At 33.7% G+C, this 25904-nt stretch overlaps 1 protein-coding gene across 7 annotated transcripts in view; it reads left to right on the plus strand.

The window, feature by feature from the left end:
- LOC123713598 (optomotor-blind protein) overlaps positions 1–25904 on the plus strand; it is a 76533-nt gene that overhangs the window by 25592 nt on the left and 25037 nt on the right. For 3 of the 7 annotated variants that reach the window (XM_045667338.1, XM_045667342.1, XM_045667341.1), the window contains exons 2-4: positions 371–484; positions 2511–2664; positions 25786–25881. In XM_045667338.1, the coding sequence (XP_045523294.1) occupies positions 371–484; positions 2511–2664; positions 25786–25881 (364 nt within the window). Of the gene's footprint in view, positions 1–370; positions 485–1565; positions 1680–2510; positions 2665–25785; positions 25882–25904 lie in introns of all 7 variants that reach the window. The other 4 variants (XM_045667343.1, XM_045667344.1, XM_045667339.1 and 1 more) reach the window with 3 other exon arrangements.

Genomic DNA, 25904 nt, shown 5'->3' on the forward strand with positions numbered 1-25904 from the left:
TACTTAACTTAAAGAGCAATTCACACTAAAATCCCTAATTTACGGTGAGTCTAACAATTTCGTATTCCAAACATCGTTCTGGTTGGCACAACATATATCAGCTGGTCGGCAAATGCTGCCTTCATCACGTAATCGGTATAAATCAGTGCTCTAATGATCGTTAATCCGTGCTCACACTGACCATTAGGTACAAACACTGGACGAGCGACAGCGGCAATTAATGTTAGTTATGAAATTTACCATAGACTAAAATAGGATTTATTATCTATAGTAAGGTATTATCTGTAACTGTAATCTGGATATGTTTTAAAGGTTTTGAATTTAGTATCAAAATAAGAGTCCGATGCTATTTGTGAAATTGTATTTCCAGACAAATGTTTCCACAAATGAAGTTTCGAGTATCCGGATTGGATGCGAAAGCAAAATATATTTTATTACTGGACATCGTTGCCGCAGACGACTACCGATATAAGTTTCACAACAGGTAGAACATCATATATCGCCAGTTCGCCTGCCTTTTGATAACCGATCAGTATGGCAAATAGTTGGTGCAAGCATCCGCATCTATTTTCTAAGCATGGACCTTACACTGCACTTTGAGATTGGTGTTCGATTTTTGAAATTGAATCGTTCACTCTAGTGATGTCTTATTACCTAAACCGTTACCATTTAGCTTGTGATTCCACCCACACTGCACTAGTTCCCACAATTGATGCCATCTTAATTATAGCTAAACAATTTGTATACTTTAAAAAGGGCAACGACATTACGACTCGAATCAGCGATTAAGGATTCACAGCGCATCCATTGGGCAATAACATTAAAATAACTTTGTCTCAAAGACCGCAGTGATAAAAAACGGCCAACACCAAAGGTGAGAAATACCACAGGATTTTAGAATTAGAATTTTCTAGAACAACACGACAAACTCAAGCAGCGTTTACTATTGAAACATGTACATGTTTTGATTCACTACATCTTGTCTGCTTACGCCACAGTATCCGATCAACGAATTCGATAGTTTAATTCGATAACATGATTCGATAAGGTGATCTTTACGTCCGAGTTGCTTCAATACGAACTGCCGACGGGTCAGCGAGATGTGACTGATAACAATATTCGTTAATTAATACGATTCGAACATTTTTTTAAATTTCGAATATGACTCATGTCGCCGACAAAAGAAAACTAGCGCCAGTTTAATTAATTAAACAATTTGTTTTAAGTTCCTTTTAGTTAATAATTATACTAAATTGTTTAAGGCTCTTAATAAACAAATGTAGTTATTAATATAAAAAATAGAGACATTACAGTCTCTGATATATGATAAAATTGTTTGATTGAATTAACAAATTTGTAAGAGGATAAAGATGACTCAAACGGTTATGTAAATCAGCGTAATTAGTGCGAAACAAGATCACAAGCTAAACGGTCGGTGCGCGGGAGTCGACACACCGCAAAAAAATCAAACTAGTCCGTCCGCGTGTCTCACAATTGACGTTATGTCAAATCGTTGTCGCAAAGAACGAGTCCCAACCCATGTTTTTCTCTCATATTGCTTACAGACGTATGTTTCCTGCCTACAAAGCTCGCGTTTCTGGTCTTGATAAAAAAGCAAGGTACATTTTGCTAATGGACATCGTAGCTGCGGACGATAGCAGATACAAATTCCACAACAGGTATAAAGAAGGAATTAAATTAAAATAAGAATTTGGGTTTAGGGGTGGGGTTTTGCGATCTTATTTTAATATAATTCGAGAAAAGGCAAGAAGCATGCGTTCGTGAAGGGTAGGGATCTGCGGGACAAACGTCGCTCGCTAACGAACCAGATTTCCACCGTTTTCACCCAATTTTCATTCTTGTCACGTGCGTTGGTTACGAGTCGTAATTGTCGTTCACCAGGCCTGAGTTATTGCTCTACGCAGATCTCTTTTCGTTCACGTTGCTTTATTAACCCACCGTAGCCTTAAGTCGCTTTAATCTTGTGTTTGCTGTGCTGTCAATGGTCTGCATGTCCAAAGATTTCAATTAAGTAAATTTTCACGCTTTAACAAGCTTTTGACTGAGGTCGTAAGTACATTGTTTATAACGTCATAATGTTTTTAATTTATGCGACCACCTGTCTGTGCGAGTGTTCGTTTTAATTAAAAATTAATTTCGCTTTCATTACTATTACCTATGGGTGATGTTTGATAAATTTTTATTTATTATAATTGTTTGTAAGCGGTTGTACCTCTATGATTTGTTTGTGGTCTGTGCTTAAATGGGGTGGTACTTTTAAGATTTTTCTAATATCTTTTCAAGAGATTTATCTAAATTTTATGAATTTATATGCATTTATAGAAACTATTGATTATTAACCACAGTACAGCCTTATATCTCAATAATTTCTGATATGATAAAAGATATATTTTTATAGATCAATAATACTGAAGAATATTATAAATAATTCGTTGGTTTTTTGTGCTTTCTGTAAATCTTTGTGCTAAGATATTTTCTTTTTTCCGGAGTCGGTGGATGGTTGCCGGGAAAGCGGACCCAGAAATGCCAAAAAGGATGTACATACACCCAGATTCGCCCTCAACGGGGGAGCAATGGATGCAGAAGGTCGTCTCCTTTCACAAATTGAAGTTGACGAATAACATCAGCGACAAGCACGGTTTCGTGAGTACCATATTTTGTTACACCATGCCACTTATTCTGTTAATTATGGTAGAACAGAAAAATGGGATACATTTACATATTTTTACTCTATGTATTTAAATTATAAAAATAGCATTTCCGTAGTTCAAAAATATATCATATATTTATTATACGTCTGGTCGGAGAAAATAAATTTGTAATGGAAAGGAAAAATAATAAAGGGGTTCTACATACAACTCTATAATTCTTAATATTCCTTAATGGATATCGTAAATATATTTGTGCCGAAATGTTTAATAATTTAAAAGATATGTTAAATTTGCGCTCCTAAATGCGATCATTAGAGGCACGTACAAAACTAATCAATTTTATTTGAGTTTATAATCACCAAAGAATCGTTTACGTCAACGCGACGAATGAAGGGTACCATTAATAATATGGTAGAATATTATAGGGTATGTGGAACATGTAAGATAAGTAATTCTATAACCTGATATAAATTAAAAGTGATTTTATGTTTGAATAAATCTTTGCATAGAAGACATACCTTAACAGATAATTTTAACAATATTTACATTAAAACAAGTAATAATAATTAATACCATATCACATTCTGCCTTGGCAGTTTATATCCATCAAAAAAGGTTTGTAGCAAAAAGTTTTAATGTGGGTGATATTATAATTAAAAAGGTTGGGTTCTTGAACAGCGGGGGTGCATTGTGCCCGCCACGGTTATTACTGCTATTTACTTTAACTGAACCATGTTCAATAGATAATTTGAACACGGTAGTTCAATCCCTACTTAAAAAAGAAAATATTTTCAAGAATTTTTTTTAACTTAAATAATATAGGTTCTAACATTTAAACATTATATTTTATTGAAGTAATATAAGAACTGGGCGATGTAGAAATTCTATCAATTAATGAAACGATTAAGGATATATCATAAATCTCTATATATATATAAAATTCTCGTATATGTTTGTTCCCATACTCATCCGAAACGGCTCGACCGATGCTTATGAATTTTTTTATGCATATTCAGTAACCCTGAGAATCGGCTACTATCCATCTTTCAAAGCCCTACGTGATTAGGGGTGTCCACTGGTAAAATGTATTTATTATTTTTTAGACAATTTTTTTTTTTTTTATTCTCACTAAACTAAAAAAATGTTTCCTCGAAAAAATATACATGGCAAAACGACGTTTGCCGGGTCAGCTAGTGCTATATAACATTATATATAACACTTAATAAACAGCAAAGTAAATTTAGGAACTATCGATTCCTTACAACAAAAATTTGTATTGTACTTTACACTCCTAAACATATAATAAAAACTTTTCTTCAGTAGTCTACTTTACTCAAAAGATCAGGCTTAAGCTAATTCGCAATAAGCAATCGTATGTTAATATGTTATTTAATTAAAAGACAGGTGGAAATGAATGTTCTAAAAACTTAATTAATTATTTAACAAAACTAGTTTCTTTATACCATTACGTTTTTAATTATTAGAATCGTTTAACACTATATTTCATAAAATATATTGTCGAATCAAATAAAGGACAAAATTTCAGTTATGATTATAAAATAAGATTACAAACATTATACAGCCATAAACAATAATTTGAATGACATATGCCAAACAATAAAAACACGCTAAAATTTATAAATAACAATTTGCATTTAATTAAAATAATACCGGTACGTCTTTTATCTTAGATAGCAGTCGGCAAAGCAGTATCATTTTCAAAAAAGCTTCCGAAACTAACATCCTACACCCGACTGCGTTTACAAGACCGCGATCCAATCATAGATAATGCGTTTTTTTTCCCGTGTCAAGTCTTTTGTCTTTGACGAGGGGTAATTGAAATAACGATCGTCTGTGGAATGTCAGGAATTTTGACATCAGCTGGCTGGTGAGGTATTAAAAAAAATGTAGAATGTTATCTGCGTGTGACAATTAACATAGAAATAAATATTATTTATGTACATAATTAACATAATTCTCTACGGTATAATATTAGGACAAAAATTATTGACCGCTAAGAGAAATTTGACATGCCTATTGGCAGTTCTATAATATTCTGGTAGCTGATTCTCAGTGTTATATATAAAAATCATTAGATATATCGATATAACCTTTACTAATATTTATTTTACTTGATGACTCTCTATACTGAGGTTGTAGGTTCGAACCCCGGCTGTTTTTGATACAGCATTTTCTATATGCGCATATAACATTTGCTCGTACGGTGAAGTAAAATATCGTAAGAAAACCGGCATCCCTTATACCTAAAAAGTTGACGGCGTGTGTCAGGCACAGAAGTCCATCTACTTGAACTTTAAAAAAATACAAATGTTCATGTAACAGACGCAGAAAGTATCGACTAATATAAAGTCAAAGAACATTTTAGTTGATGAGCTACGTTCAGCCTATTTTCGAAACGTTAACTTAATTAACGACTCCGAGTGCCGCTTAGTATACGAATGGTACTTCAACAGTCAACTAATCGTGATTGATATCGCCAATTGTCGACTAATTTAAATGACGTTCAAATATTAGTGTTTTTATCTATAACTGAACTCGTTAAAGCTCCTAACATCTTTCGCCTTTCGATATTTTCTAAACAGGTAGATCCCGATTTATTGGTCGTTTTGTTTTTATGCGGCCACGTCGTCTTTCGTGTCCGACATGCCGATTTTTGTACGCTTGTCAATTTTTCATATTGATATTATCTGCCATGTTAAACATTTGTTTATTTATTTTTTATTGATGTTCCTTGTAAATTATAAAGCTTAACTATTTTTTTACGTGACCGAATTCATATTAAATACTTTCTAAAATAAAAAGGTTCAGTTACCTCCCCAATACAATCCTAACTACTAATATTCTTAGCGAATTTTGTTGGATTTCACTTATAGTGTATGTAAAACACACACACATCGTGTATGTGAGTCTTGAAAATACCTCACTTAAGCTCCAGGCTTATATAGCTATATGTAAATATACGTCTAGTTAAAAGATATATCGACAGTTTATAAAATTCAATATATTTCAAAGATTCATAAATCTCGGACATATATAATTTTGTGATGTAAATGCCATGTGAACTTGGAGAGGGCGGCACAAAGGCAAATAGCACAAAGTTTACAAGCGAACAATAAACACTCGACACAATGCGCTAATATTTTGTAATCGCTGCCTTCTGGGTCCATTTTTACAAATCAAAACATCTCGAGTGCACAATACCTTCGCCGCCGGGGGTGTATTCTGAGGCTTGAATGTCAAAGATGACGAAAAGCGCCGTCTGCCAGTTTTAATTGTGAGGGGCTAATCCTCAACCGGCGTCTTTCGAGCGTCTAATTCACTTCAAGTAGGCCATTGTGTTTCGGAAGCCGCATCTTCCCAGCTGCCGGCCAAAAAAGCAAACAAAAAAACTCGCCGTAAGATTTCATAATTTAAATTTGGAACCGCGAAACTCTACAATTTTCCGCGAATGACGAAACATTCTTCGTAAACTTTATACGCAATCCGGAAGTTTTACACGAGTCTGATAAACAAGTAGCTACCGAATTACAAAGGACGGTGGACCGGTGCGCTCGCTCGAGCAGGAAAGGGCATGTGCTCGATAATTTATATACAGTTATTGATCAAAAGGTGATGTCCTTTGGGAGGCATCGAGGCATCCAGGAGATCGGTGAGCCCCTCAAATTGTTCTCTATTAAACGAGGGTGATAAAATCTTTCGTAGCCATCTTATCGGTCCGATTGTCGATAGGGTTAGACAAGTAATGGATTAATTATCGAGCGCTCGGTTTGCGGTTTAAGAATGGAGACTCAAAGGGTTCGTGTTCAATAATGCCGTTCATGCGACGGATTTAGCCCCTTCGATACTTTGTATATCCGTTGTAATCTGCCTTATTAGGTACAAGGCAATTGTTTTTATTATGTTATTGCCAAGTCAAACAAATGCAAGTATTCTAAAAGTAAGGCTTTTAACTTATTGCTATACTTAAAGCGAAATAGTAGTTTTGGTGCACGGCAATTAAAATTCTTTGTAAGTATGCTTAAACGTAGTTGGAGACTTTTATATTATTTCGTGTATAATACTGCAACAATGTAGCATTTGCTGCAGATCCATAAAGGCTTGAGGTTTTTTATAAAGTAATAGTTAATTGTTGGAGTGTAAATTTAATCCTGTTAGTCTTTCACTGGCAACTTGAAGACTTGTTTATTTTTTATTAGGCTTAAGAGTGGCGCCCGCGCAAACCATCCTTTGTAATTAATACTGAATAGAAATAAAGAGGTAGTTCTATAAGCTCCGAGCAATAGAAATAATGTAGGACCAAGCGTTATTTATTCATTTAGGAAACAAAACAGATACATCTCTATACAATAAAAGTAAATAAATTAACATTAAATTAATACATGTCCAAAGTTTCACTGATACTAAATAAGATACAATACAAAACAATGAAATTACAATTGTGACCTCACTATTTTTTGAACTAATAATCTATCTCTTTTTATCACAGACTACGCACAATTTGGCAGAAAGAGACGACATACTAAGGTTGATTATGTAAATATCGTATGAGTAAACCTTCTGTCTTTATAGTTAGACGTTACGCGCGACGATTTCATACCAAAAATAAACCTTATCATATAAGACTTTATTACAAAGACAAACTCTACATATTATATTCTGGATATTATTAAATTAATGATTGCTTAACATAAGGGGTGTGACATAATGGCTATAGCAATCTTCATCCCTGAGATTGTATGTTCGAATCACGGCTGTGCTCCAATGAACTTTATGTCAGACACAGAAGCCTGTCTATAAAATGAAATCGAATGCAATGTCAGGCAAAGACTCATTTAGGGCGCTTGTTATATTACTATAACTTGACACACGTTATATACATTGGTGATAAGTTGTTGTTTTCACATCTGCTTTGTAATTAATATCTGTACTTTATATTGTATTACAAACTGTTGACCTAAACGAAGGACACAAATACTGGGGTGATATTAGCTAAGTGCAAAATATATAAAATTAATCTTCTTAGATATCTTCATATGATTTTATTTTAGTTTGGACGTCAGGACTTACTTTGGGGCCAAGTGTCACTTACGTAGCAAATACATAAATCTTCTGTACGTGTTTGTTCAAAATTCTCAAACGGCTGGACCGATTTTGATGAAATTTTTGTGCGTGTTCGAGTGGATACCAGAAAGGTTTAGATTTAACACACTTTAGTAACTTTACACACTAAAGGTTTATGTGTATGTATTCTGAAAATATAGTATAATATAAACAAGTTATTACTGACAGGTGCATTTCAGCCATAAATTTAAAATGGTTTCGCCGGGATACAAGACCTGAACCGCAAGGTTACAGACTTATTACTAGCTTATAGTGCTAATGACATTCAAGATCTATGCATCTAGCGCCGTATCTGTGTCAAAAACGAATTGGCGTCATAAAAGTCATAGGTCGTCATAGTTGCGTTAAATCTCGACTCCTAAGAATGTACAATTGTATGAATTAATATTCGATATTCAAATTTTCAAATGAATGAAAACATACACAAGACTTGAGATACGAATTAGAATTTGTACCATAGTTGCGTTAAATCTCGACTCCTAAGAATGTACAATTGTATGAATTAATATTCGATATTCAAATTTTCATATGAATGAAAACATACACAGGACTTGAGATACGAATTAGAATTTGTACCATAGTTGTGTTAAATCACGACTCCTAAGAATGTACAGTTGTATGAATGAATATTCGATTTTCAAATGAACGAAAACGTCACTAACCTAAGATAATAATTACTTTGCCTTTTCCGTTTAAAAGGGCTCTTATTAATAATTGTTATTGCATTCTTTTCTGACTATCCCCAATGTGTCGATGAGACCATTAAGACATAATTAGTTAAATGTATCTGTCAGCCGTTAACCTAGCACCTGCTTAACACATACACAATATTATTTACGATTTTAATTATATTTTTATTCAAATGATTTCTAATTAATATAGGATAAGGCTGCTGTTAAAAATTAATTGAAAAATATGATATATTTTACACAACTATTAGTGACTAAGTTTGACTTAGGACGTCCTTCATCGTAGTCAGAGTTATCCATTCTACATACCTAAAGATATAAACATCATTTTTGAAATTGTGTGGCTGTAGGAGTTATTTTTACCAAGTTTAAAGTAATAATTTATGAGATAATAAAGTAATGATAATGAGGAGTAAGTGAGGCATATTATTAATGTTTTTTTATATAACCGTAAAAATCGGTTAAAATAGTGGCAACCCTATTTATGCCCATCAACTCATAATCTGTCTCGTTCTAAACCTAAGCTGTAACTATATCTGTCTCTATCATCAAAATTTAAGTAAGTAAAATCCAGAATGTATTCCCATGAGAGGCACAGCGCACAAATATTTGCGGGATCAAGTCCGGATTAAATGCACTGTGATTGCCCCTACCATAGATTGTCACTTCATTTTATCTACATATTCAATTATCTATAAAATATATTCGAATAACGCTTAAATCATTTACAAAACGAAGGTTTTTTCATATCTCAGATATTTAAAGATTCCTAAATATACTTAATGTAAGCAAAACGTTATAGAATATTATAGAAGAACGTTATAGAATGTAAATTCGTTAGGAGTAAACGAAGTTGTCCCGGACTTCAGAGAACTTTTACATGGAAATAATGGTTATCTGTGGATTTCTATTGACAAGCCATATTATTAAAAATATTATATTAAGACGCAGAAATTATTCTAAATTTAAAATATTAAAGAAAGTAATTTGTTAACGCTTTTCATTCACATAACAAAATAACGGTTTGGCAGCGCCGCCATTCAATTTTCAAATTTCGAATCCAATATTAAGCCAACGACATTTGCTTCTATAGATTTTAAACTATTAATTAAACAATTACGGTTTATATATGTCGTCAATTCAACTATATTACAAGGACAACGTAGCAAAGATTATAGAAATCAAACAAAAAAATGACAATAAAAACTCATTCGTAAGGCTACCTTTGTGGCTACTATATTTTATGAACAATTTTGTTATGTCTCATTAGACTCATTTCGTGTTCGTAATTCAAATATCACAATGCAAGATTAGATAAATTTATATTTTTCATTGATCTCGTGGGTGGTTATTCCCACGCTCACATAATCTTGACTTGCAGTTTACGATAGGTTATACAATTAATTTGTTTATTTTAGCACATTGTTAAAACATCGAACCGATCGTATAATTTATCACTCTGGTTTTACGATAGTCATTTGATTTCATAAAAGTGAGTGCCATAAAACGATTCACATTATTAATTAACGTTTTTAATAATGGCCTATGTTAAAATTCTATGAAAATAGATATTCTAGTTTATATTGTAATGGATATAATCGTTTAATTTTAAATAAATTATGTTTACTTGAACGCAGCAGTATTGAGTCGAGCTAGCCTAGTCGAAAGTCCAATCCCCGGTTGTGTACCAATAGACTTACTATCTTTTGATTGAGATTGATTGAGACCAAAAAAATCGACGTCGTGTGTCAGCCACAGTAGGCGGATCACCTACACCGGAACAACTACGTAAATCTGAGGATATAGCGCCACTGAATTTTATACTATTTATCTAAAGTGCAAGAGATCAGCACTAATTATAGCGAGGACAGAAAGAGACGGATATATCCACATACGTAACATCGGTGCTATATAAAGTAGCTAGAAAATAAGTCATGCTCAAATATCAGAGACATCGTTGAAACACAAACGTAGTTACACTTTACTATCGCTACTACTACTACTAACTCACACTAGATCTACAGTATCGAAAACTAATAGTATTTTTGTTATAAATACCCTTGTCAAGTGACCACAAGGATGGCAAATATTTGATAATGCCACTTGACACTGTTTGCACACACTCGGATACATTAAATATAGGAACATGGGTGCAACGTAATTCTATTTTTGAAATTCGAACAACTAAAATCCTGTTACTATGGTTATGTTATTTTCTTATAAATGGTAACCATAGTAACGAATCCCATAGTAAAGTTTTATAACGGAAAGATTTCAGGTGTTTACATATTTAGACTGGAGCAGAAGTCTTGTGCAATTTATTTAATAGGCATGTTAGTGAATCAACTAAGTATTAAGGAAAATAATTTAACCAAAGTTAAGCGACAATTAGCTGTCTGCATTATTTATTTTATACGTCTCTAGAATGCATAAATATCTCTAGTAAGGATTAACGTGACTTAAATCAAAGGATCTCCTCGATATGACTTAGTTTCCAACCTTTAGAAAAAAATATGACAATGTAGGTAATAGACGGTCATACTGCTAAAGGCAGTTTCTTCCAGACTAGGAAGTAAAAAATACAATACACAACGCTATCTTAACTACGTATATAACATGCAAAGGTAAAATCAAATTGTTTCGTAAACATAATTTCTTAGGCAGCACATGTGCGTGGCCTAAATGATCATACTCAATTATCCAATTCCGACAATTTTTAGCTTATTATTTTTCAGACTTCCGAGTTCACAAACTTATAACTATTGCAATGAATATTTGGAAAATATTCCGAATAACCGTGTCTGAATTAATTCGGATTTTTATTGGTGTTGTCGAAAAGTTTATTGTTTGATAGCTCTATCATGGATGCGGATACATAAAAGCTTTTATTGACACACATTTAATAATATTTTTATTTACGCAAATAACCATGACCATCCCGACAATTCCAGGATAATTTAAGATAAAATAAATTCCATACTAAAAATTGTTTAAATGTATTAACTATGTGTTGGTATAGATAGATAGAAAATATTTTACGGGGTAATTTTGTGAGTTCATTTACTTACCTAAACCAGTAGAAATGTTTTCTGTTTAATTTGATAACATTATGAAGAAATTGCAAATATCAATGTTATAAATCGATTTTTAACCGACTTAATAAAACTGTAAGGCAAGATTACCAACTCGACGTGTTTTGTTTACTGCTGAATAGCATTCGAAAAATGTGTAATACACACATTAATTAACAACGGACGACTTAAGGCATAAGTAAATGCTTGAATAAATAAATCAACACTGCCTTTAAAACTTTTGTGGTCTCTAAACCACAAAAAGCCAGGTCGCGTGTCAGTCAGCAAATGCCAAAATTACACCTCAAATTCAGCAACACTCGAAGCTCACTTTTATTTCACCTTTAGGGCCAATAAAACCGTCACTGAGGGCAAACTTCGACTCAAAATGAGAGCGTGTACGAAACAAGTGCTACTGAAAACCTTTAGGATGGGCTAGAGACACGCATTATCAAAACGCCACAATAACGAGAGCTTTCAACCACCTCACGTCGCACGTGAAACAAAGGAAATGAATGTTTCTTTAGAGCTCAGCTTAGAGTGGTCTTTCGCTGCCTTGTGTGAGGGTGTTAGGTATCTGTGAGGGTAACAGTTTTATACATTCCTTTTTATGTGTGTCGTTAAAATAGTGATGGTGTAATTTAGGTGTTAACGTTAACTGTGGTTAAGTTTCGTTACACATGACATTTTGATTTTCGAAAAACACAGGACTTTGTCCCGTAACCATTTAATATGATTCGAGCCAAACAAATTTCATGAGACTATTGTTTATTATAAACTCACGGTATAACAAACTAACGTTTTGCAGTGTAGTTGCCAGGTTACAAAACATTTCGTTTGTACTTATAACACATGTTATTGTCTTTTGTTAACATAGCTTTTACACATTTAAATATAACACTTTTTTAATAGAATATTTAAGCATTACGTTAAATTATAATTTGAATGTAACTTAGCCTGCCTACTGCATAACTGCAACTGTGTAAGCACACACGTCTATATAAAATTGAAGCACTCACTAAAACTAGAAATCGCACTTATTCAATAATTATAAAACTAAAGTAAAACGATCAAAAACAATTTGTCAAAACATTGCACGCGATTATAGAACTTCATGCGCACCGAATATATGACATAATAGCGTGTACAATTTCGACAGATAGAAGACAAATCGGTCTATAAAACCCAGCAAATGCTCAACTGAATTCCTGCAATGAATTTGATAAATACTCGAACTTCAACGATTGTGTCTACGACCTACTTAAGCCAGAAATGGCATAGAAAAGGAATCTCAGTAGGAATTAATATCAACTTGGTGCAATGTTTGGAATTTTACACGTACACAGAACAAGCTTTGAGCAGGGTGACTACTGATATTTCTGATCCCGACTTCTCAGAAAGAATACCAAGCTTGTTCTGTATTACTCTGCTGTGACCAATGCTTACTTATGATTCTGAAACCTGAGCACTTAGCAAGAAGGACCAGCTCTTCTTGACCTTGTTTGCAAAGACGGGGTGCAAAGATGAAGAATTTAATAACATCCTTGATAACCTCAACATCGTCACATTCATAAAATGCAGGCTCCAGTGGTTAGGACATGAACGCTGAATCGCGGATGGAGTAGGAACTCATAACCTCGTGGCGAGAATCAAACCCGGTACCGAGGCTGCGTCGGTGGGATGGCATTATCAAGGGCCTCGACACAATAGGTGTTCGAAGTCGAACGCGAGAAACACGAGATATAGATTGTCATAGAAAAATATACTTGAGACAAAGGCCTATATGGAGCTGCACAGCTATTAATGATGATGACGATGAACAGAAGGAAGGTTCACAGTCCATTATACATAGTACTACAACTAAAATAAATTGATTCGAGATTTTTTGTAAATATCTATTGGTACAATTTTGCGGTGCGGTTCTATTGTTGATACAATTTTGACGAGTTAGTTAATCAATCAATCAATATCCGCTTACCGAACCACTCGTTACCTAACAGTTGATTTCTTAATAACATCGTAAACTATTGCTGTCATTTTTTATTCTAATTTTAAATTGCAAATATCGCAGCTCAATACTTTCGCTTGAAATTGCTATCGTGTAACTTATAAATTCAACATTTGTCCAACGCCTGTTTAGGAAAAGTTTTTACCCGCAAATGTAAAATTAGAAATATGACTTGTCTTGCTCATCCATTTTGTATGTACATTTGCATGTAAAAATCATAAAGCTGTCACAGTTGACACGCTGTCGGCGCGTAACGTGCCCTCGTGTTTTGTGTTGCCACAATTAAAGATATTTCATAATAACGTAGACTGGAACTGGATTTCTAGCTTCTGTTTATATGGATGTATGAAACGTAAGGTAGTATTAATAATAATTATATATAGAAAAATAAAATACATTTAGAAAGTTTGGCCTGTGGCTGTAGCTATATGCAGCTTAGGAATTGTAAATACTTTAATTATGTATAAGTTTGTTGTTTTCGAAATAAATAACTATAATAACTTGTAGGCGGTAACAGAGGTAACCTTTGCCTAGATATTTGAAACTAGAATTAGAATTTTAAGGCACTTGCGAGTCTTCTGGCAATGCCCATGGCTGGCAGGGCCCATGAGCAAAGGTATCACTTAACAACAGATAAGCCTCTTGCCCGTTTGCCCCCTGTTATAAAGTTATATATTTAAGTGTAAAACTAAATGTAGTAATGATGTTAATTTATCTAAACATATGTACTTATTATTACTATGTTGTTTTAATGATAATGTCTTCTCTATTAAATAAAACAACTTGACAGTTCTTAACTTCACATGGATAATATAAGCCCTTATGGTATTTAAAATAAAGTTTATAAATATTGAATCATTCATAGAAAACTGTAAACTACTTAGTAATAAATAGTAAAATTAAAATAATAGCCTAGTATCTACCGACGGTAAAAAAATATAACCTTTTATAAAACAAGTTCCCCTCAAGTCTCCATATAAACAATGTAGTAGTACCAAAAGAGGTTCAATATCAAATATGAAAAATATTGAATTATTGTGTTGCTCGGAGCCCGCGCGGAATTTTCTTCTCATTTTTATTAAACGTCACACCTGCTCCTTCACTCGTGAAAACGACAATTTTACATTTTCCGCATTCTCTGTATATTTGTAGTAACAGTCAATTGTGGAATCTTTTGAAATACCTCGCGTGGCGTGTGAATATTGTTTTCGATGTTTTGATTTGTTGAGTGTTGATATAGTGTTCGAAATTTAAACTTTAAACGTTTGATATATTGACAACAAGTGCTTTTACGCGTTTATTTAATAAAAGGATATTATTAACTGCGAAGTTGGAACTAGAGTTTACAACTAATGTATTAAATTACAGAACATTTGTGAAAAGTTGTAAACGTAGATTCGTTTGTCACTAAGCCATCCGTAAGTTAATTATATCAACCGAACCTTAATAAAAGCTAAGACAGGTAGCTCTAAAACCGTTAAGATAACCCGATTGCGTGTCTTGGAGTGACATTCCATGTCACCGAATTAGTTTAGTAAGATACGAACACCTCGGTGGTCTAATTATACTTTCACTAGTCAGCTGTTTATGGACATTGCTCTATATTTTTATTCTGTGGTCTTTAAAATACGAGAAGGTTTTTCTATACCAGACTTTCAGGCCTAACTATGCTCTGTGATCAAGGATAACAAAAGTCATTTACAATTTATAAATTACTAAATATATATATATAATATATATGTTCTCTGGTATCTAGGTTCTGTGATGGGCTTATACTGGAGTATAAAGATATGAGTATATGGAATTATGATGCAATTGTTTTATATAATTATCGACAATTCGGTGACGTGTCGCGTTCTGACAAACAAAAACTTTAACACTTAACTGAATTCCATTGCCATAAGATGGAAATGAAATCATAAGTGTTGGTGTAATTACTGCGTGTGTGTGCGTGCGATCTCTACCAAACTGATAAGCTGCAATAAAGAGTTAAATTTAAGCGTTTTATCCAGGTATCGGAAAGGCTATTGATGCTGATAAGTATCAGAATATAAATATAGTGGAGTCGTCTTTGTCAACTATTTTTGATGTATGTTGTCATGTAGTTGATCAAACGACAAATTCGATCTTGTTTATCAAAACAAAATGTTTAATGATTTAGTACTATTAAATATCACAAGCAATTGATAGCTAAAATTCACTGGCAAGCAATTCTAATACTAACGCGGCTCCACGGCTTTTCTGTTGCATCAACAGTTTCAATACAATCTAAGCAGTGAATGCTTGATATGAAAAGGGCTACTGCGGCGAGATGAAAGGGTCTCCCAGATAGCGCTAAAACACTCATTCGTTTTGTCACCGGCCGACCACCGGCTAATGTGCTTGATAAGGCCTTAGAGCGATGGGTTCATTGGTAGCGTAAATTGATAATTCAATTTAAATATTAGTTATACTGATAATAAATGGCCATCACAAATTCTCTATACACGAAAGCTTAAGGCGTTTATAAACATGGTGTTTATGAAAACAATAAAAGCCATATTTATTACACACTAGTATGATTAGAAATGAAATTATAACAGTCGTTAAGCATCGCACGCCACGGTCATAGAAAAATCAACAGAAACGCTTTTAAAAAATTATAAATAAATAATCTGTGCATCATATGTGGAAATTCAGGCGGACACGCAATATGGATGCTTGAAGTATCTAAGCGCTGACATACAAATTAAAGTTTTTAAGTATTTAACTGGAACGAACGTTTATTGTCATAATTATACTTACCTACTTAATTTTAACTACGACATTTTATTGTCTTTTGTTAACATAGCTTTCACACATTGATGATGATGTTTCACGTAGCCTACAGTTGTAGTAGCTGTTTACAATTTCTGTTTGACTCTTAATATTTTTTACAATTTCTATCTTCATAAACAATTACCCCAGAGTTCAAGGTATAAATAAAAAAAATACTTAAATGGATCCAGCCGTTTTCCAGTTTCGTGCTTAGCAACATGTTATGCTAAGCATTTTTATTGATGTAGGTTATAGTTAACAATGACGCGACGTTTCGCGTATAATAGGTTTATACCTATTATTATTAAGCTACCGTAAAATTGGCAGATAATGTAAAAAGTAGTACAGTAGTACGAGGCTCGCGGACTATTAAAGCTATCTAGACTTATTTAATCTGTGGCATCTATAAGCGGCCGTAAATAAGATCCGCTATACGATATGTAAATTAAAACTTAGTTTTTCTGTTGTTGGATATTTTGTTCGGTACTTTCATAAATGAGTTAAGTTGTAATATACTAAAATGAATCGTGTCTCTAATTAATTTAAATTTCGAATTATAAAACCTAACTAGTTATTTCCAAGGCTATGCCTATTGACCAATCACATCCAGAACCTAATATTTGGCTTGTTCAATAAATTCTTAAATATGTTTTTTAAATTTTTGAGTGATATATAATAATAATAATTATTATCTAATGACAAAGTATAGCTTACTAAGTTGCTTTGGCGGTTCTATTAGACTTATAAAGATGTTTTAATATCTTAATGTCGTCATATCAAGTAATATCCCTTCTAAAGGCAATGAATATAGAGATAAAAACTGAGAGTGCCGCACTTTGAGTGTTTTTATACGGAGAGATTGGATTATATGTAGGGCTGTCAATGAAACACTAGAAAATTGGACTTCAACAGGAGAATGATAAAATACCTTTAACAAATACAACAATACACAAATTTAAATAAAACACGTATGTAGATAGAACAATGTTTTGTCTTTTTCATATTTTTAATGGCAACCCTAATAATAACGGGCCTTATTGGCGTCTGCTTACGCCGGTAGCTGTTCGGTTACTCGTTACACGTGAACGAACCTTTTTTAAATTTAGAAGGCTTTAAACGATCACAGATAATGTAATGCCGCACGCATTGCGTGTAAAGCTCTGTGACAAACCCTTTTTTGTTATAACCTTTTTGGAATTACTCTATTGTGCTTAATCAGAATTTGTAAATGGAATCGATTTAGATGCTCATTTTACCAAGTAGTTAGGATATATAGCTATATATCCGAAAGAGACAAGCATATATTATTACCGAAATTCGTACAACATATAGAGAAAATTATAATTATTAATTTCATAATAGTTGTCCGCCATGTTTTATACATTATGTCATATAATATCAAACACTCAGAATAACGTGTGTCGCAACGTGAATAAATAATAAAATTAATTCTTTAAAATTTCGAACGTCACAAAAGCTAAACCCGTCAAATATCTGGAACTTGTTCGCAATCACTGAAGTAAAATCCAGTGCCGTAATAAAGTACGAATGTTAATTACACAAAAACGCATAAACTCCAACGAAATTTCACCAAACTTCCCGTCAGCGGCCGTTGAATTAACTCGAGAAACCTGACCGAATATTGTTCATTAATTGAATTGCAATATTAACCGGGCGAATAAAGAATAAAGTCTCTTACGATATAGACCAATAAAGGGCTCTTTATGCCAAACAAATCGGCTCCTTTGAGCGGTTCAAAAACGCCGCGAAATGTTTTATTCGTACTTTAGTATTTATCGCACTCGAATTAGACCCTTCACGACGAGTTTCGCTCAGATAACTTTAATTCAACGATAAGTTTTATGTAATCTATGATTGGTGCGCTTTGAATGATAATCTGTGGTATAAAATGGACGTTTACGTATGGCAACATTGCATTTAATGGCTAGATGCATTGCTGATTTAATTTTAAATGCGAGCGATGTTTGATACTTTATTTTGTTGTCGTTCGGTTATTTATGAGTATCTACGGTGTAAATAAGAAAATTTTGACAAGAGTGAATATTGACCGCGTTGGTCTTTACGCAGTGGAATAATTTGAATTTACCAACTTTTCTCGATTTTTCCTTAAACGGCTAAAACAAGGAACGAGCACTTGAAAAGAGTGTACTTTCTGTTTTACGCAACAAACTTTTTTGAATAACTTTATTTGCGATATTCTTATTACACCTGTTCAGAAAGACCGCGCATATAAATATGTATTCAAAGTTCTTCATAACATTATATGAGTAAATTACATCTATCACAGAAATATTAATTGATTTCAACACTATTACAACGTTATATAATTCAAAATTATACATTACAACAGTATGTATTTCAACATTATACACAGCAGTAGTATACAGTGTGAGTCAAGCTTAGTTAACAACTAAGTCCGTAGATATTAAATTGAATTTATAAGACGTATCATTTTCCCAATTAATTCTTAGTTGACATAGTAGTGTTGCAGTTTATGGATTCAATTTCTTTAAGCATTCTGTGTAGCATCTCTAAGGTTACCTATGCACAGGTTTGCAAACTTATACAGCGGATACACATCGAAAAATTATTAGTTTAATGTTTGTCAGGATTGTTGTGAGATATGTTTGTTAACTGAAAATTGAACTGGAGGACAAAACATCTTCATACATATTTTTGATATTTTGACATAAGTATCGTTACCAGGGCTGTCATATTTCTGTAATTTTTACGGATGAGTACGTTAACACAATAGTTCCTTATAAAGCATTAGACTGTCGTTACCATGTTGTCAAATTTACAAAAAAAGCATATCTAGACGGCCTACCCGCACTGCATATTCCAGTGCATACGAAGCCTTAGGGAATCTCGTTCCAGTTAAAAAATATTCTTGAGTCAGTATTGCCCGCATGGTATGTGAATGGCAGCCCGCATGAATGTCTATGATTGGATCGAGTATGCTCAGGCGCAGACTTGCTATAAACGTTTTTATAGGTTATCGGGAATTTACTAGGTTTTGCTTGTTCGTTTTGCCTAAGAATTTTAGCATACAAGGCGCGATGTGGGATGAAGAAAGCTAATGATGTATTTGTATGTATATAATTGGTGTGACTGTTCAGTTTTAAAACAAAAGTGTTGCGTAGTAAATCGTTTTGAGTTAGAATTTTCTTATTATCCTGAAATACTTCTACCTAAATACAAAATACATATAATGTTAAAGTCATATATTAATACAGCTTGTATACAAATTTGTAAAAATTGTTTAAGGTTTAGTTTTTTTTTCTTTTTCTTCTTATATATATTTGATCATAAAATAGATACAGAAATCTGAGGCCCAGACCTAAAACAGGTTCTAGCGCCATTGATTTATTCTTTTATTTTTATATATACGACACGCTTTGTATTGCGACAGCGTTTAGCGTTATTTTTTGGGTAGTTTTTGCATTTATTGCACTCACTTATGTACATGAAAGGTTTCATGGTTTGCTGGAATGCTATAAAGCCAACCGTTGCTTATTATTTTTATGTCAACTATGAGAAAAATCATATCTGAATCCAGTGTTATATTTTTCTAGCCTTATCTTTAAATTCAAATTTCTTCTATTAAACATGATTACTATATATAAACTTTGAGCTCAGGATAATATGAGCACTTGAGCAAAGTGAAATCAAACTTGGGACCACCAGAAGCGCGTGTTATCTACATAATTGTAGAAGGTGAACACGTTTTAAGTTAATTGACGCATCGCTCCTCAGAGATTAGTCGTGGATATTTATAGCCCTTCGATGATAACACCGCTACTTAGACTCAGTCGATAATGCATTTTATTCAGCGAGTCTGGACCGAAAATTGGCCGTGGAAGGACCAATAATGGCTATAACATTAAGTATACAATAAAATTATATAATATGTTTCTATAGTGATTTTTTTTCTAAATTCTATTACGTTGGCCTATTAGACGACCCCGTGAGCCTTTTCTTAGTTTCTAACATCCCGTGTTGGGCTAGTGACCAGTATGTGGTTATACTGATATCGTATCATAATAGCGAGCGTTAAACAGTTCTATGAAGTATTTAGTATTTAGTAAAGTATTAAGTATTTTCTTCGCAGTACCGCATTTGGCGTCGTTTCAAAATATCTTTGGTTAGTGACACCTGAGTTATGTGTTAGGAATGCTGGTTTCCTGTTACTAGTCGTGATTGTAAGTCAGTAGCAATTGCATAGTGTATGTATTCTAAATTTGGAAGTCACGAGTACATAAATATAATGAAGCCTTTTTATATTCGTATCCTTAAGTTCCATTTCAAATGTTGTTAGTATTTACTTATAGCTAAATGTTAGCTGTATATGGACTTTTAGGTTCCAATATTTACCTCATATTTCTATCCAGTCATCAGCCCACCCTACTTTTTGCCCTGCCCACACTTCTTCTCCTGGGTTGTTTTGTGGTTGTCTTGGTATCGTCTTACATGACCAGCCCATTGCTATTTTAGTTTCAAAGCTTGTAAATCAAGTACATAATATAAGGTGTATTATGTATTATGAAGCCATGTTGTTTTGTAGTCCCAAAATTGGTGTACATAATCCTATAAAATTTAACACAATAATGAGGGGAACAAACTTATAGTGATAAATATTCATACAAATTATTAGATAATAATAACATGCCGCCATTACGTGATGTAATAACTTAAGCCCCTTGCACACTAATCCTATCGCTATTGTATTATCACCCTAACTTTATGTAGCTGATCCAAAAGAAGCCCGTACTACCACAGCATAAAGTGCAAAATGCAGTTTTGTGTAGGGCAGTTGAGAATTGTAATAATATCAGTACGTTTGCGTATCGAAGTCTATAAGTTTCCGTGTTTAACTATCTAGCTGGTTTTTTAATTAAAAATGTCGTTATTTTTGTTTGAAGAGCTGTGAAGAGGTCGGACGAAATTAAATTTGCCTTTTAAATATCCATTTAAAGAGATTTTCTATCTCAATTTGTACACAAAAGTTGACTAACTTAAGTACAGATGACAGTCATTAGCTTGAGTATCATTAAGTTTATTCACTGTATAATTGAATTTTGAAAAAAGAACATCAAGTTATGTCAGTTGAAATTATAATAAAATATCATTTTAGGTTTGTACAAACCTTGAGGTTCGTTCTGATTTCGAATTCTCAATCAATATCGAAGGTGTTGGCTAGGAGTGTCCCAGGGATACCTATTAGTATAGGGGTGACAATGAGCGAGCTGCCTCGCTATTGGTCAGCGGTTGTGACGTCACGGGGTACGCCCTGATCGCACCGGACCTGACCGGTAATATCCGGATCAAATAGCTCCGCAGTAAATCCGTATTTATGTCCATTGTGAACCATTGAATGGAATTAACTCTCACCTGGTCATCGCATTGAATTGGGGAAAGATGTTCCTTGTTATTTCTATCTTTTCATGTCCCGTTAACGTTCAATTGAAAAGCAACTGAAGATCGCTATACAAAATTTTCTGGTTTTTTGATTTTAAGATAACCCAAAAGACTAATCTATTCCGGGAGACTCGTCCCGGAATTTTGATAAGTACAAACGAAACAAAAACTGTAACATCTTCAATTTAACAAGCGACAAGAGATTTCTAAATACTTGAAATCTCAAAGGTCAAAACGTTAAGACAATGAAACTCCGACTAGCATTCCTCGCAAGTTTAGTCGGTCCCTTGGCCCATAATTGCTCGTGGCGCCCGGTTCTTTACTTTTTTACCCTTTGTATGGCTGTGTTTTTGTTCGCTTGTTGGTTTTCGGAATTAGCATGTCTTATTAGCATAGCTGTCCGATAAGAATTGATTGCTGTTTTAACAGCTTCGATAGTTTCGATTTTTAGGATATATAATTTATATTATATCGATTTCCCATTGGATATAGACTCATATATTAGGTAATTATGCGTGTAGTAAAAGTAACAAATACTCTTCCACTACTTTCGCCTATCTTGCGCTGCTATTTGCCAATTGGACACTTGGATCCCGATAGTAAATACGCAAAAGAGTTTGGGAACAACATTATTCTATACTATACTTGGACTAAGTACGTTTTATAATAAGGGCGATTGAATTTAGAATTAAGTCAAGTCGCATCTAAGTGAATGCCAAAGAGAAACAATAAGGTTAAGAGGATTATTCTTAATTATGATTGTATCTCCTATTTGACATAAATCTATTGTATCTAAAATATATTAAAAGACAAATTTTCATATCCATAAGCTAAGTAGAAGCTACAAAATGTAAATTTGTACAGCAAGCGCTCACGTTGAATTTATATGATGTTATAAATCAGCCGAATACAAGGTACACGAGTCAGACTCTAAAGAGACGATGTTTCGATAAAATATGCGTCTGCTCGGGCACCGAATGGTAATATTGTTAACAGGGAGTAAACGGGGAACCAAAAGGAGAATTATATTCGGGAATTTCTCAATAAGACGTTGTGCGCGTGGGGCCTGCGCGGGCGCCGCCCCGCGGCGAGTCTCTGGCGCCTCCATCGATCGTTCGGTCCTCTCACTCATCTGTAGCGCTGCGTCCCTTTCCCTCGCTCGCGGGTGGCGCCCGCCACGTCATTACTAGCCTCACTGGTCACCTCGCGACCTCTTCGGGGCACTCAGACCTTCCAGGGTATATCATTAATCTATTACGAGGCGCATGTGAGGTAATTCTCGTTTTTCCTCTTTAGAATTCGTCGAGCGCGGTGAAAGGCAAGCTTTTTATAGCGCTTAATTAGTGTCGATCTTTCGCTCTGTCGGCAATGCCGTATATGTCTGTCTATCTACCGATTGTAGATCGCAGGTTGGCATTGATGCTCTATTGTGTAATTAAGGAATGTGATCAGCTATCACTTGGTAAGATTTCTATTAAATAAACAATTCTTCCTCGAGCTACATTTTGGCAAGTCTGCGAGGTTCGAAAAACTTACACAGACATAGCGCTTATAACAACTCTCAGCCATACTCTCATAGGAATAGGAAGTGAGACCAAATGCGCAGTATAAAAAATACGCACGCACACCCACGTACTCATACATAATATAAGGTCTTACACGACTTGTGTTTGATTAGATTGATGACTTTTTCTTTAAAAAATGCAACACGTACTACGCAATTGTAATATAGTTACCTACATACATACACGGGCTGCCTAGTTATCACATCCGTATTTCTGTCGTAAGTTTTATACATAAAACTTTATAAAAAAAATAGATTTATTTCTTAATCCGGTCCAATTCAGAGACAATAGAAAAGGTATCTGAGGGCAAAAGAATAAATTGTGATGATCGCGCCTTGAGCGAAAGCTGATAGAGTATATACATATTAATAAATTTTGTGGCGCTTTAAAAACTGAGGGCTGCTAGGTATCTGTGCCTTATGTCTGTTACGGCCTACAGAGACCGCCCTGCGGCGTTGAGGCGTGTCTGTTGCGTGGACGCAGACCCATTCATATCCAACTGCTAATTACACCCTGTAAAACTCGAACCGATCGTCCTGATTAAGTTCTTGACATCATATTATTTCTTTATAACTGGTCTGTTTATGGTTTCGGGCGATGTCATCGTGTAATGGTAGCTGAAGTGTATTTATTCATAATAATGCTATGAATTGACATATCAATGAAGTTGATAATTGAATTCACCCGTTGGAACTTTCTTGTCATTTAGAACGAAATCTTTAAAAAAATTTAATACCTAAAAACTTATTTAAAAATAAGCTAGTCTATATACATAAGCTCGTAGATACATATATACTTAATTACAAAACGACTTAAGATTCTATCTAAATGTTGCTGTATATATAATACCTATATTAGATTTAGTTGACGTTATAGAATACGTTATTGGAACGTAAAATCCAAAACTATGAAACAATTATTCATAGTGACGACGTTATTAAAGATATTAATGCTCATAGTATGTTAATACGTTTCATTCATAGTATAAACCGGTTCCAAAACCGGAGGATTAATTACTGAGTGATGCATCATTTAGAAGAATCAATCATAACTTTATAAATTTAGGCCATTGACTGTCCTTAAAATACAGATTAAAAATATATAATACTTTCTCCTAGATACAGAATACGAAAACAAAAATTAATTCGAATTTGGATTTGTGAAAATAGAATAACGCATAATGTTACACAATAAATAATTATCTATCACATGCCATGGAAAATTAAAAATGGTTCCTAATTTAAATTTATTATTTTACTACAAAACCAAAATTCAATAACATCAAATGGACCAAAGTTCATTTAAATTAAGAACGAAAAGAACACAGATTAAGTGAATCAAATTATGGCCTCTTAAAAAATCAACAAACGAAAGGTAAAAACAATAAATCATAGCAGAATGTTTACTCAAGCGGTCCGCAGTTATTAAAGTAATTTAGCACCAGCGTCTGCTCTGTCCACAATGTTTGTTTTGCAGGCGAGAACTTTACAAAACCCATTATTACGTTCGCGTTATGTTTTTTACGGGCAGAAGTACTCGACATTTGGTTCGTTTGTTAGTTGTTTCAAAGTCAAATTTACGTTTCTGTTCCTGCATGAATCAAACGTGACATTAAAAAAATATCTTCATATAATAATAATTTCCTATTGAATTATTTTGATTTTATTAATTAAATTCATATTAGTTTGTTGTTGAACACTTGGTGGTATATTACTAAGCTCTATTTTTATTATTTTTCACGGCCATACGGCAAAGTTGTACTTTTTATATATATTGCGCCAAAGGTTCCTGACACCTGGCGGCGCAAAACCTTGCTAGACGCCGGGGGCGCGGGCGCCGTAAACCAGCCACACATTATTTATAATTTATCCATTCATCCGTCTTCGATACTCTGTGTTTGAATGTATCTTCATTTTTCTCCGCAAGACATCTCTGTTTATACTACCTTATTCTAATATAATATATTTATTTTTTAATTTTAAAGAGCAGGTCAAAGTCACCTCACCTATGTCTATCTTCTTATGAAAACACACTTATTTAAATTTGTTATTATTTTCTACCATGAATAGTAAAATTAATTTATACTTGATTTAATTACCTCTACCATCTATTTAGTCTATGGTATACACAATGACTAGCTGCAATCATAAAAAGTTTTATTCAGAATAGCCATAACATAACTGACATCCACAGAATTATTTACCTCAATAGAGCAATGAAACATCTATTATCTATTGATTTTTAATATGTATACATAACTAACATTATGACTAAAACTAAAAAAAAATATTGTTAACCTGCATGATGTCATTTTATTAGGAATCCTAAACTTCCTCGTCCAATCTGTCGGCGATTCCCGCCTTTTTTCTTGCCATACTAAAGCTCATTTTCTCTCCTTCGTAGGAGCTCATCTATAGCCAAAGTCAACGGATGTTATCCAAGTTGCTGTGGCCCAATCCGTCACCTAGTGCGCCCAGAGACCCACACTCAGATCATTTGGTTAGTAGACATTTCATTTTAAA

Source organism: Pieris brassicae, chromosome 8 (assembly GCF_905147105.1).
Source record: "Pieris brassicae chromosome 8, ilPieBrab1.1, whole genome shotgun sequence".
Taxonomy (NCBI): domain Eukaryota; kingdom Metazoa; phylum Arthropoda; class Insecta; order Lepidoptera; family Pieridae; genus Pieris; species Pieris brassicae.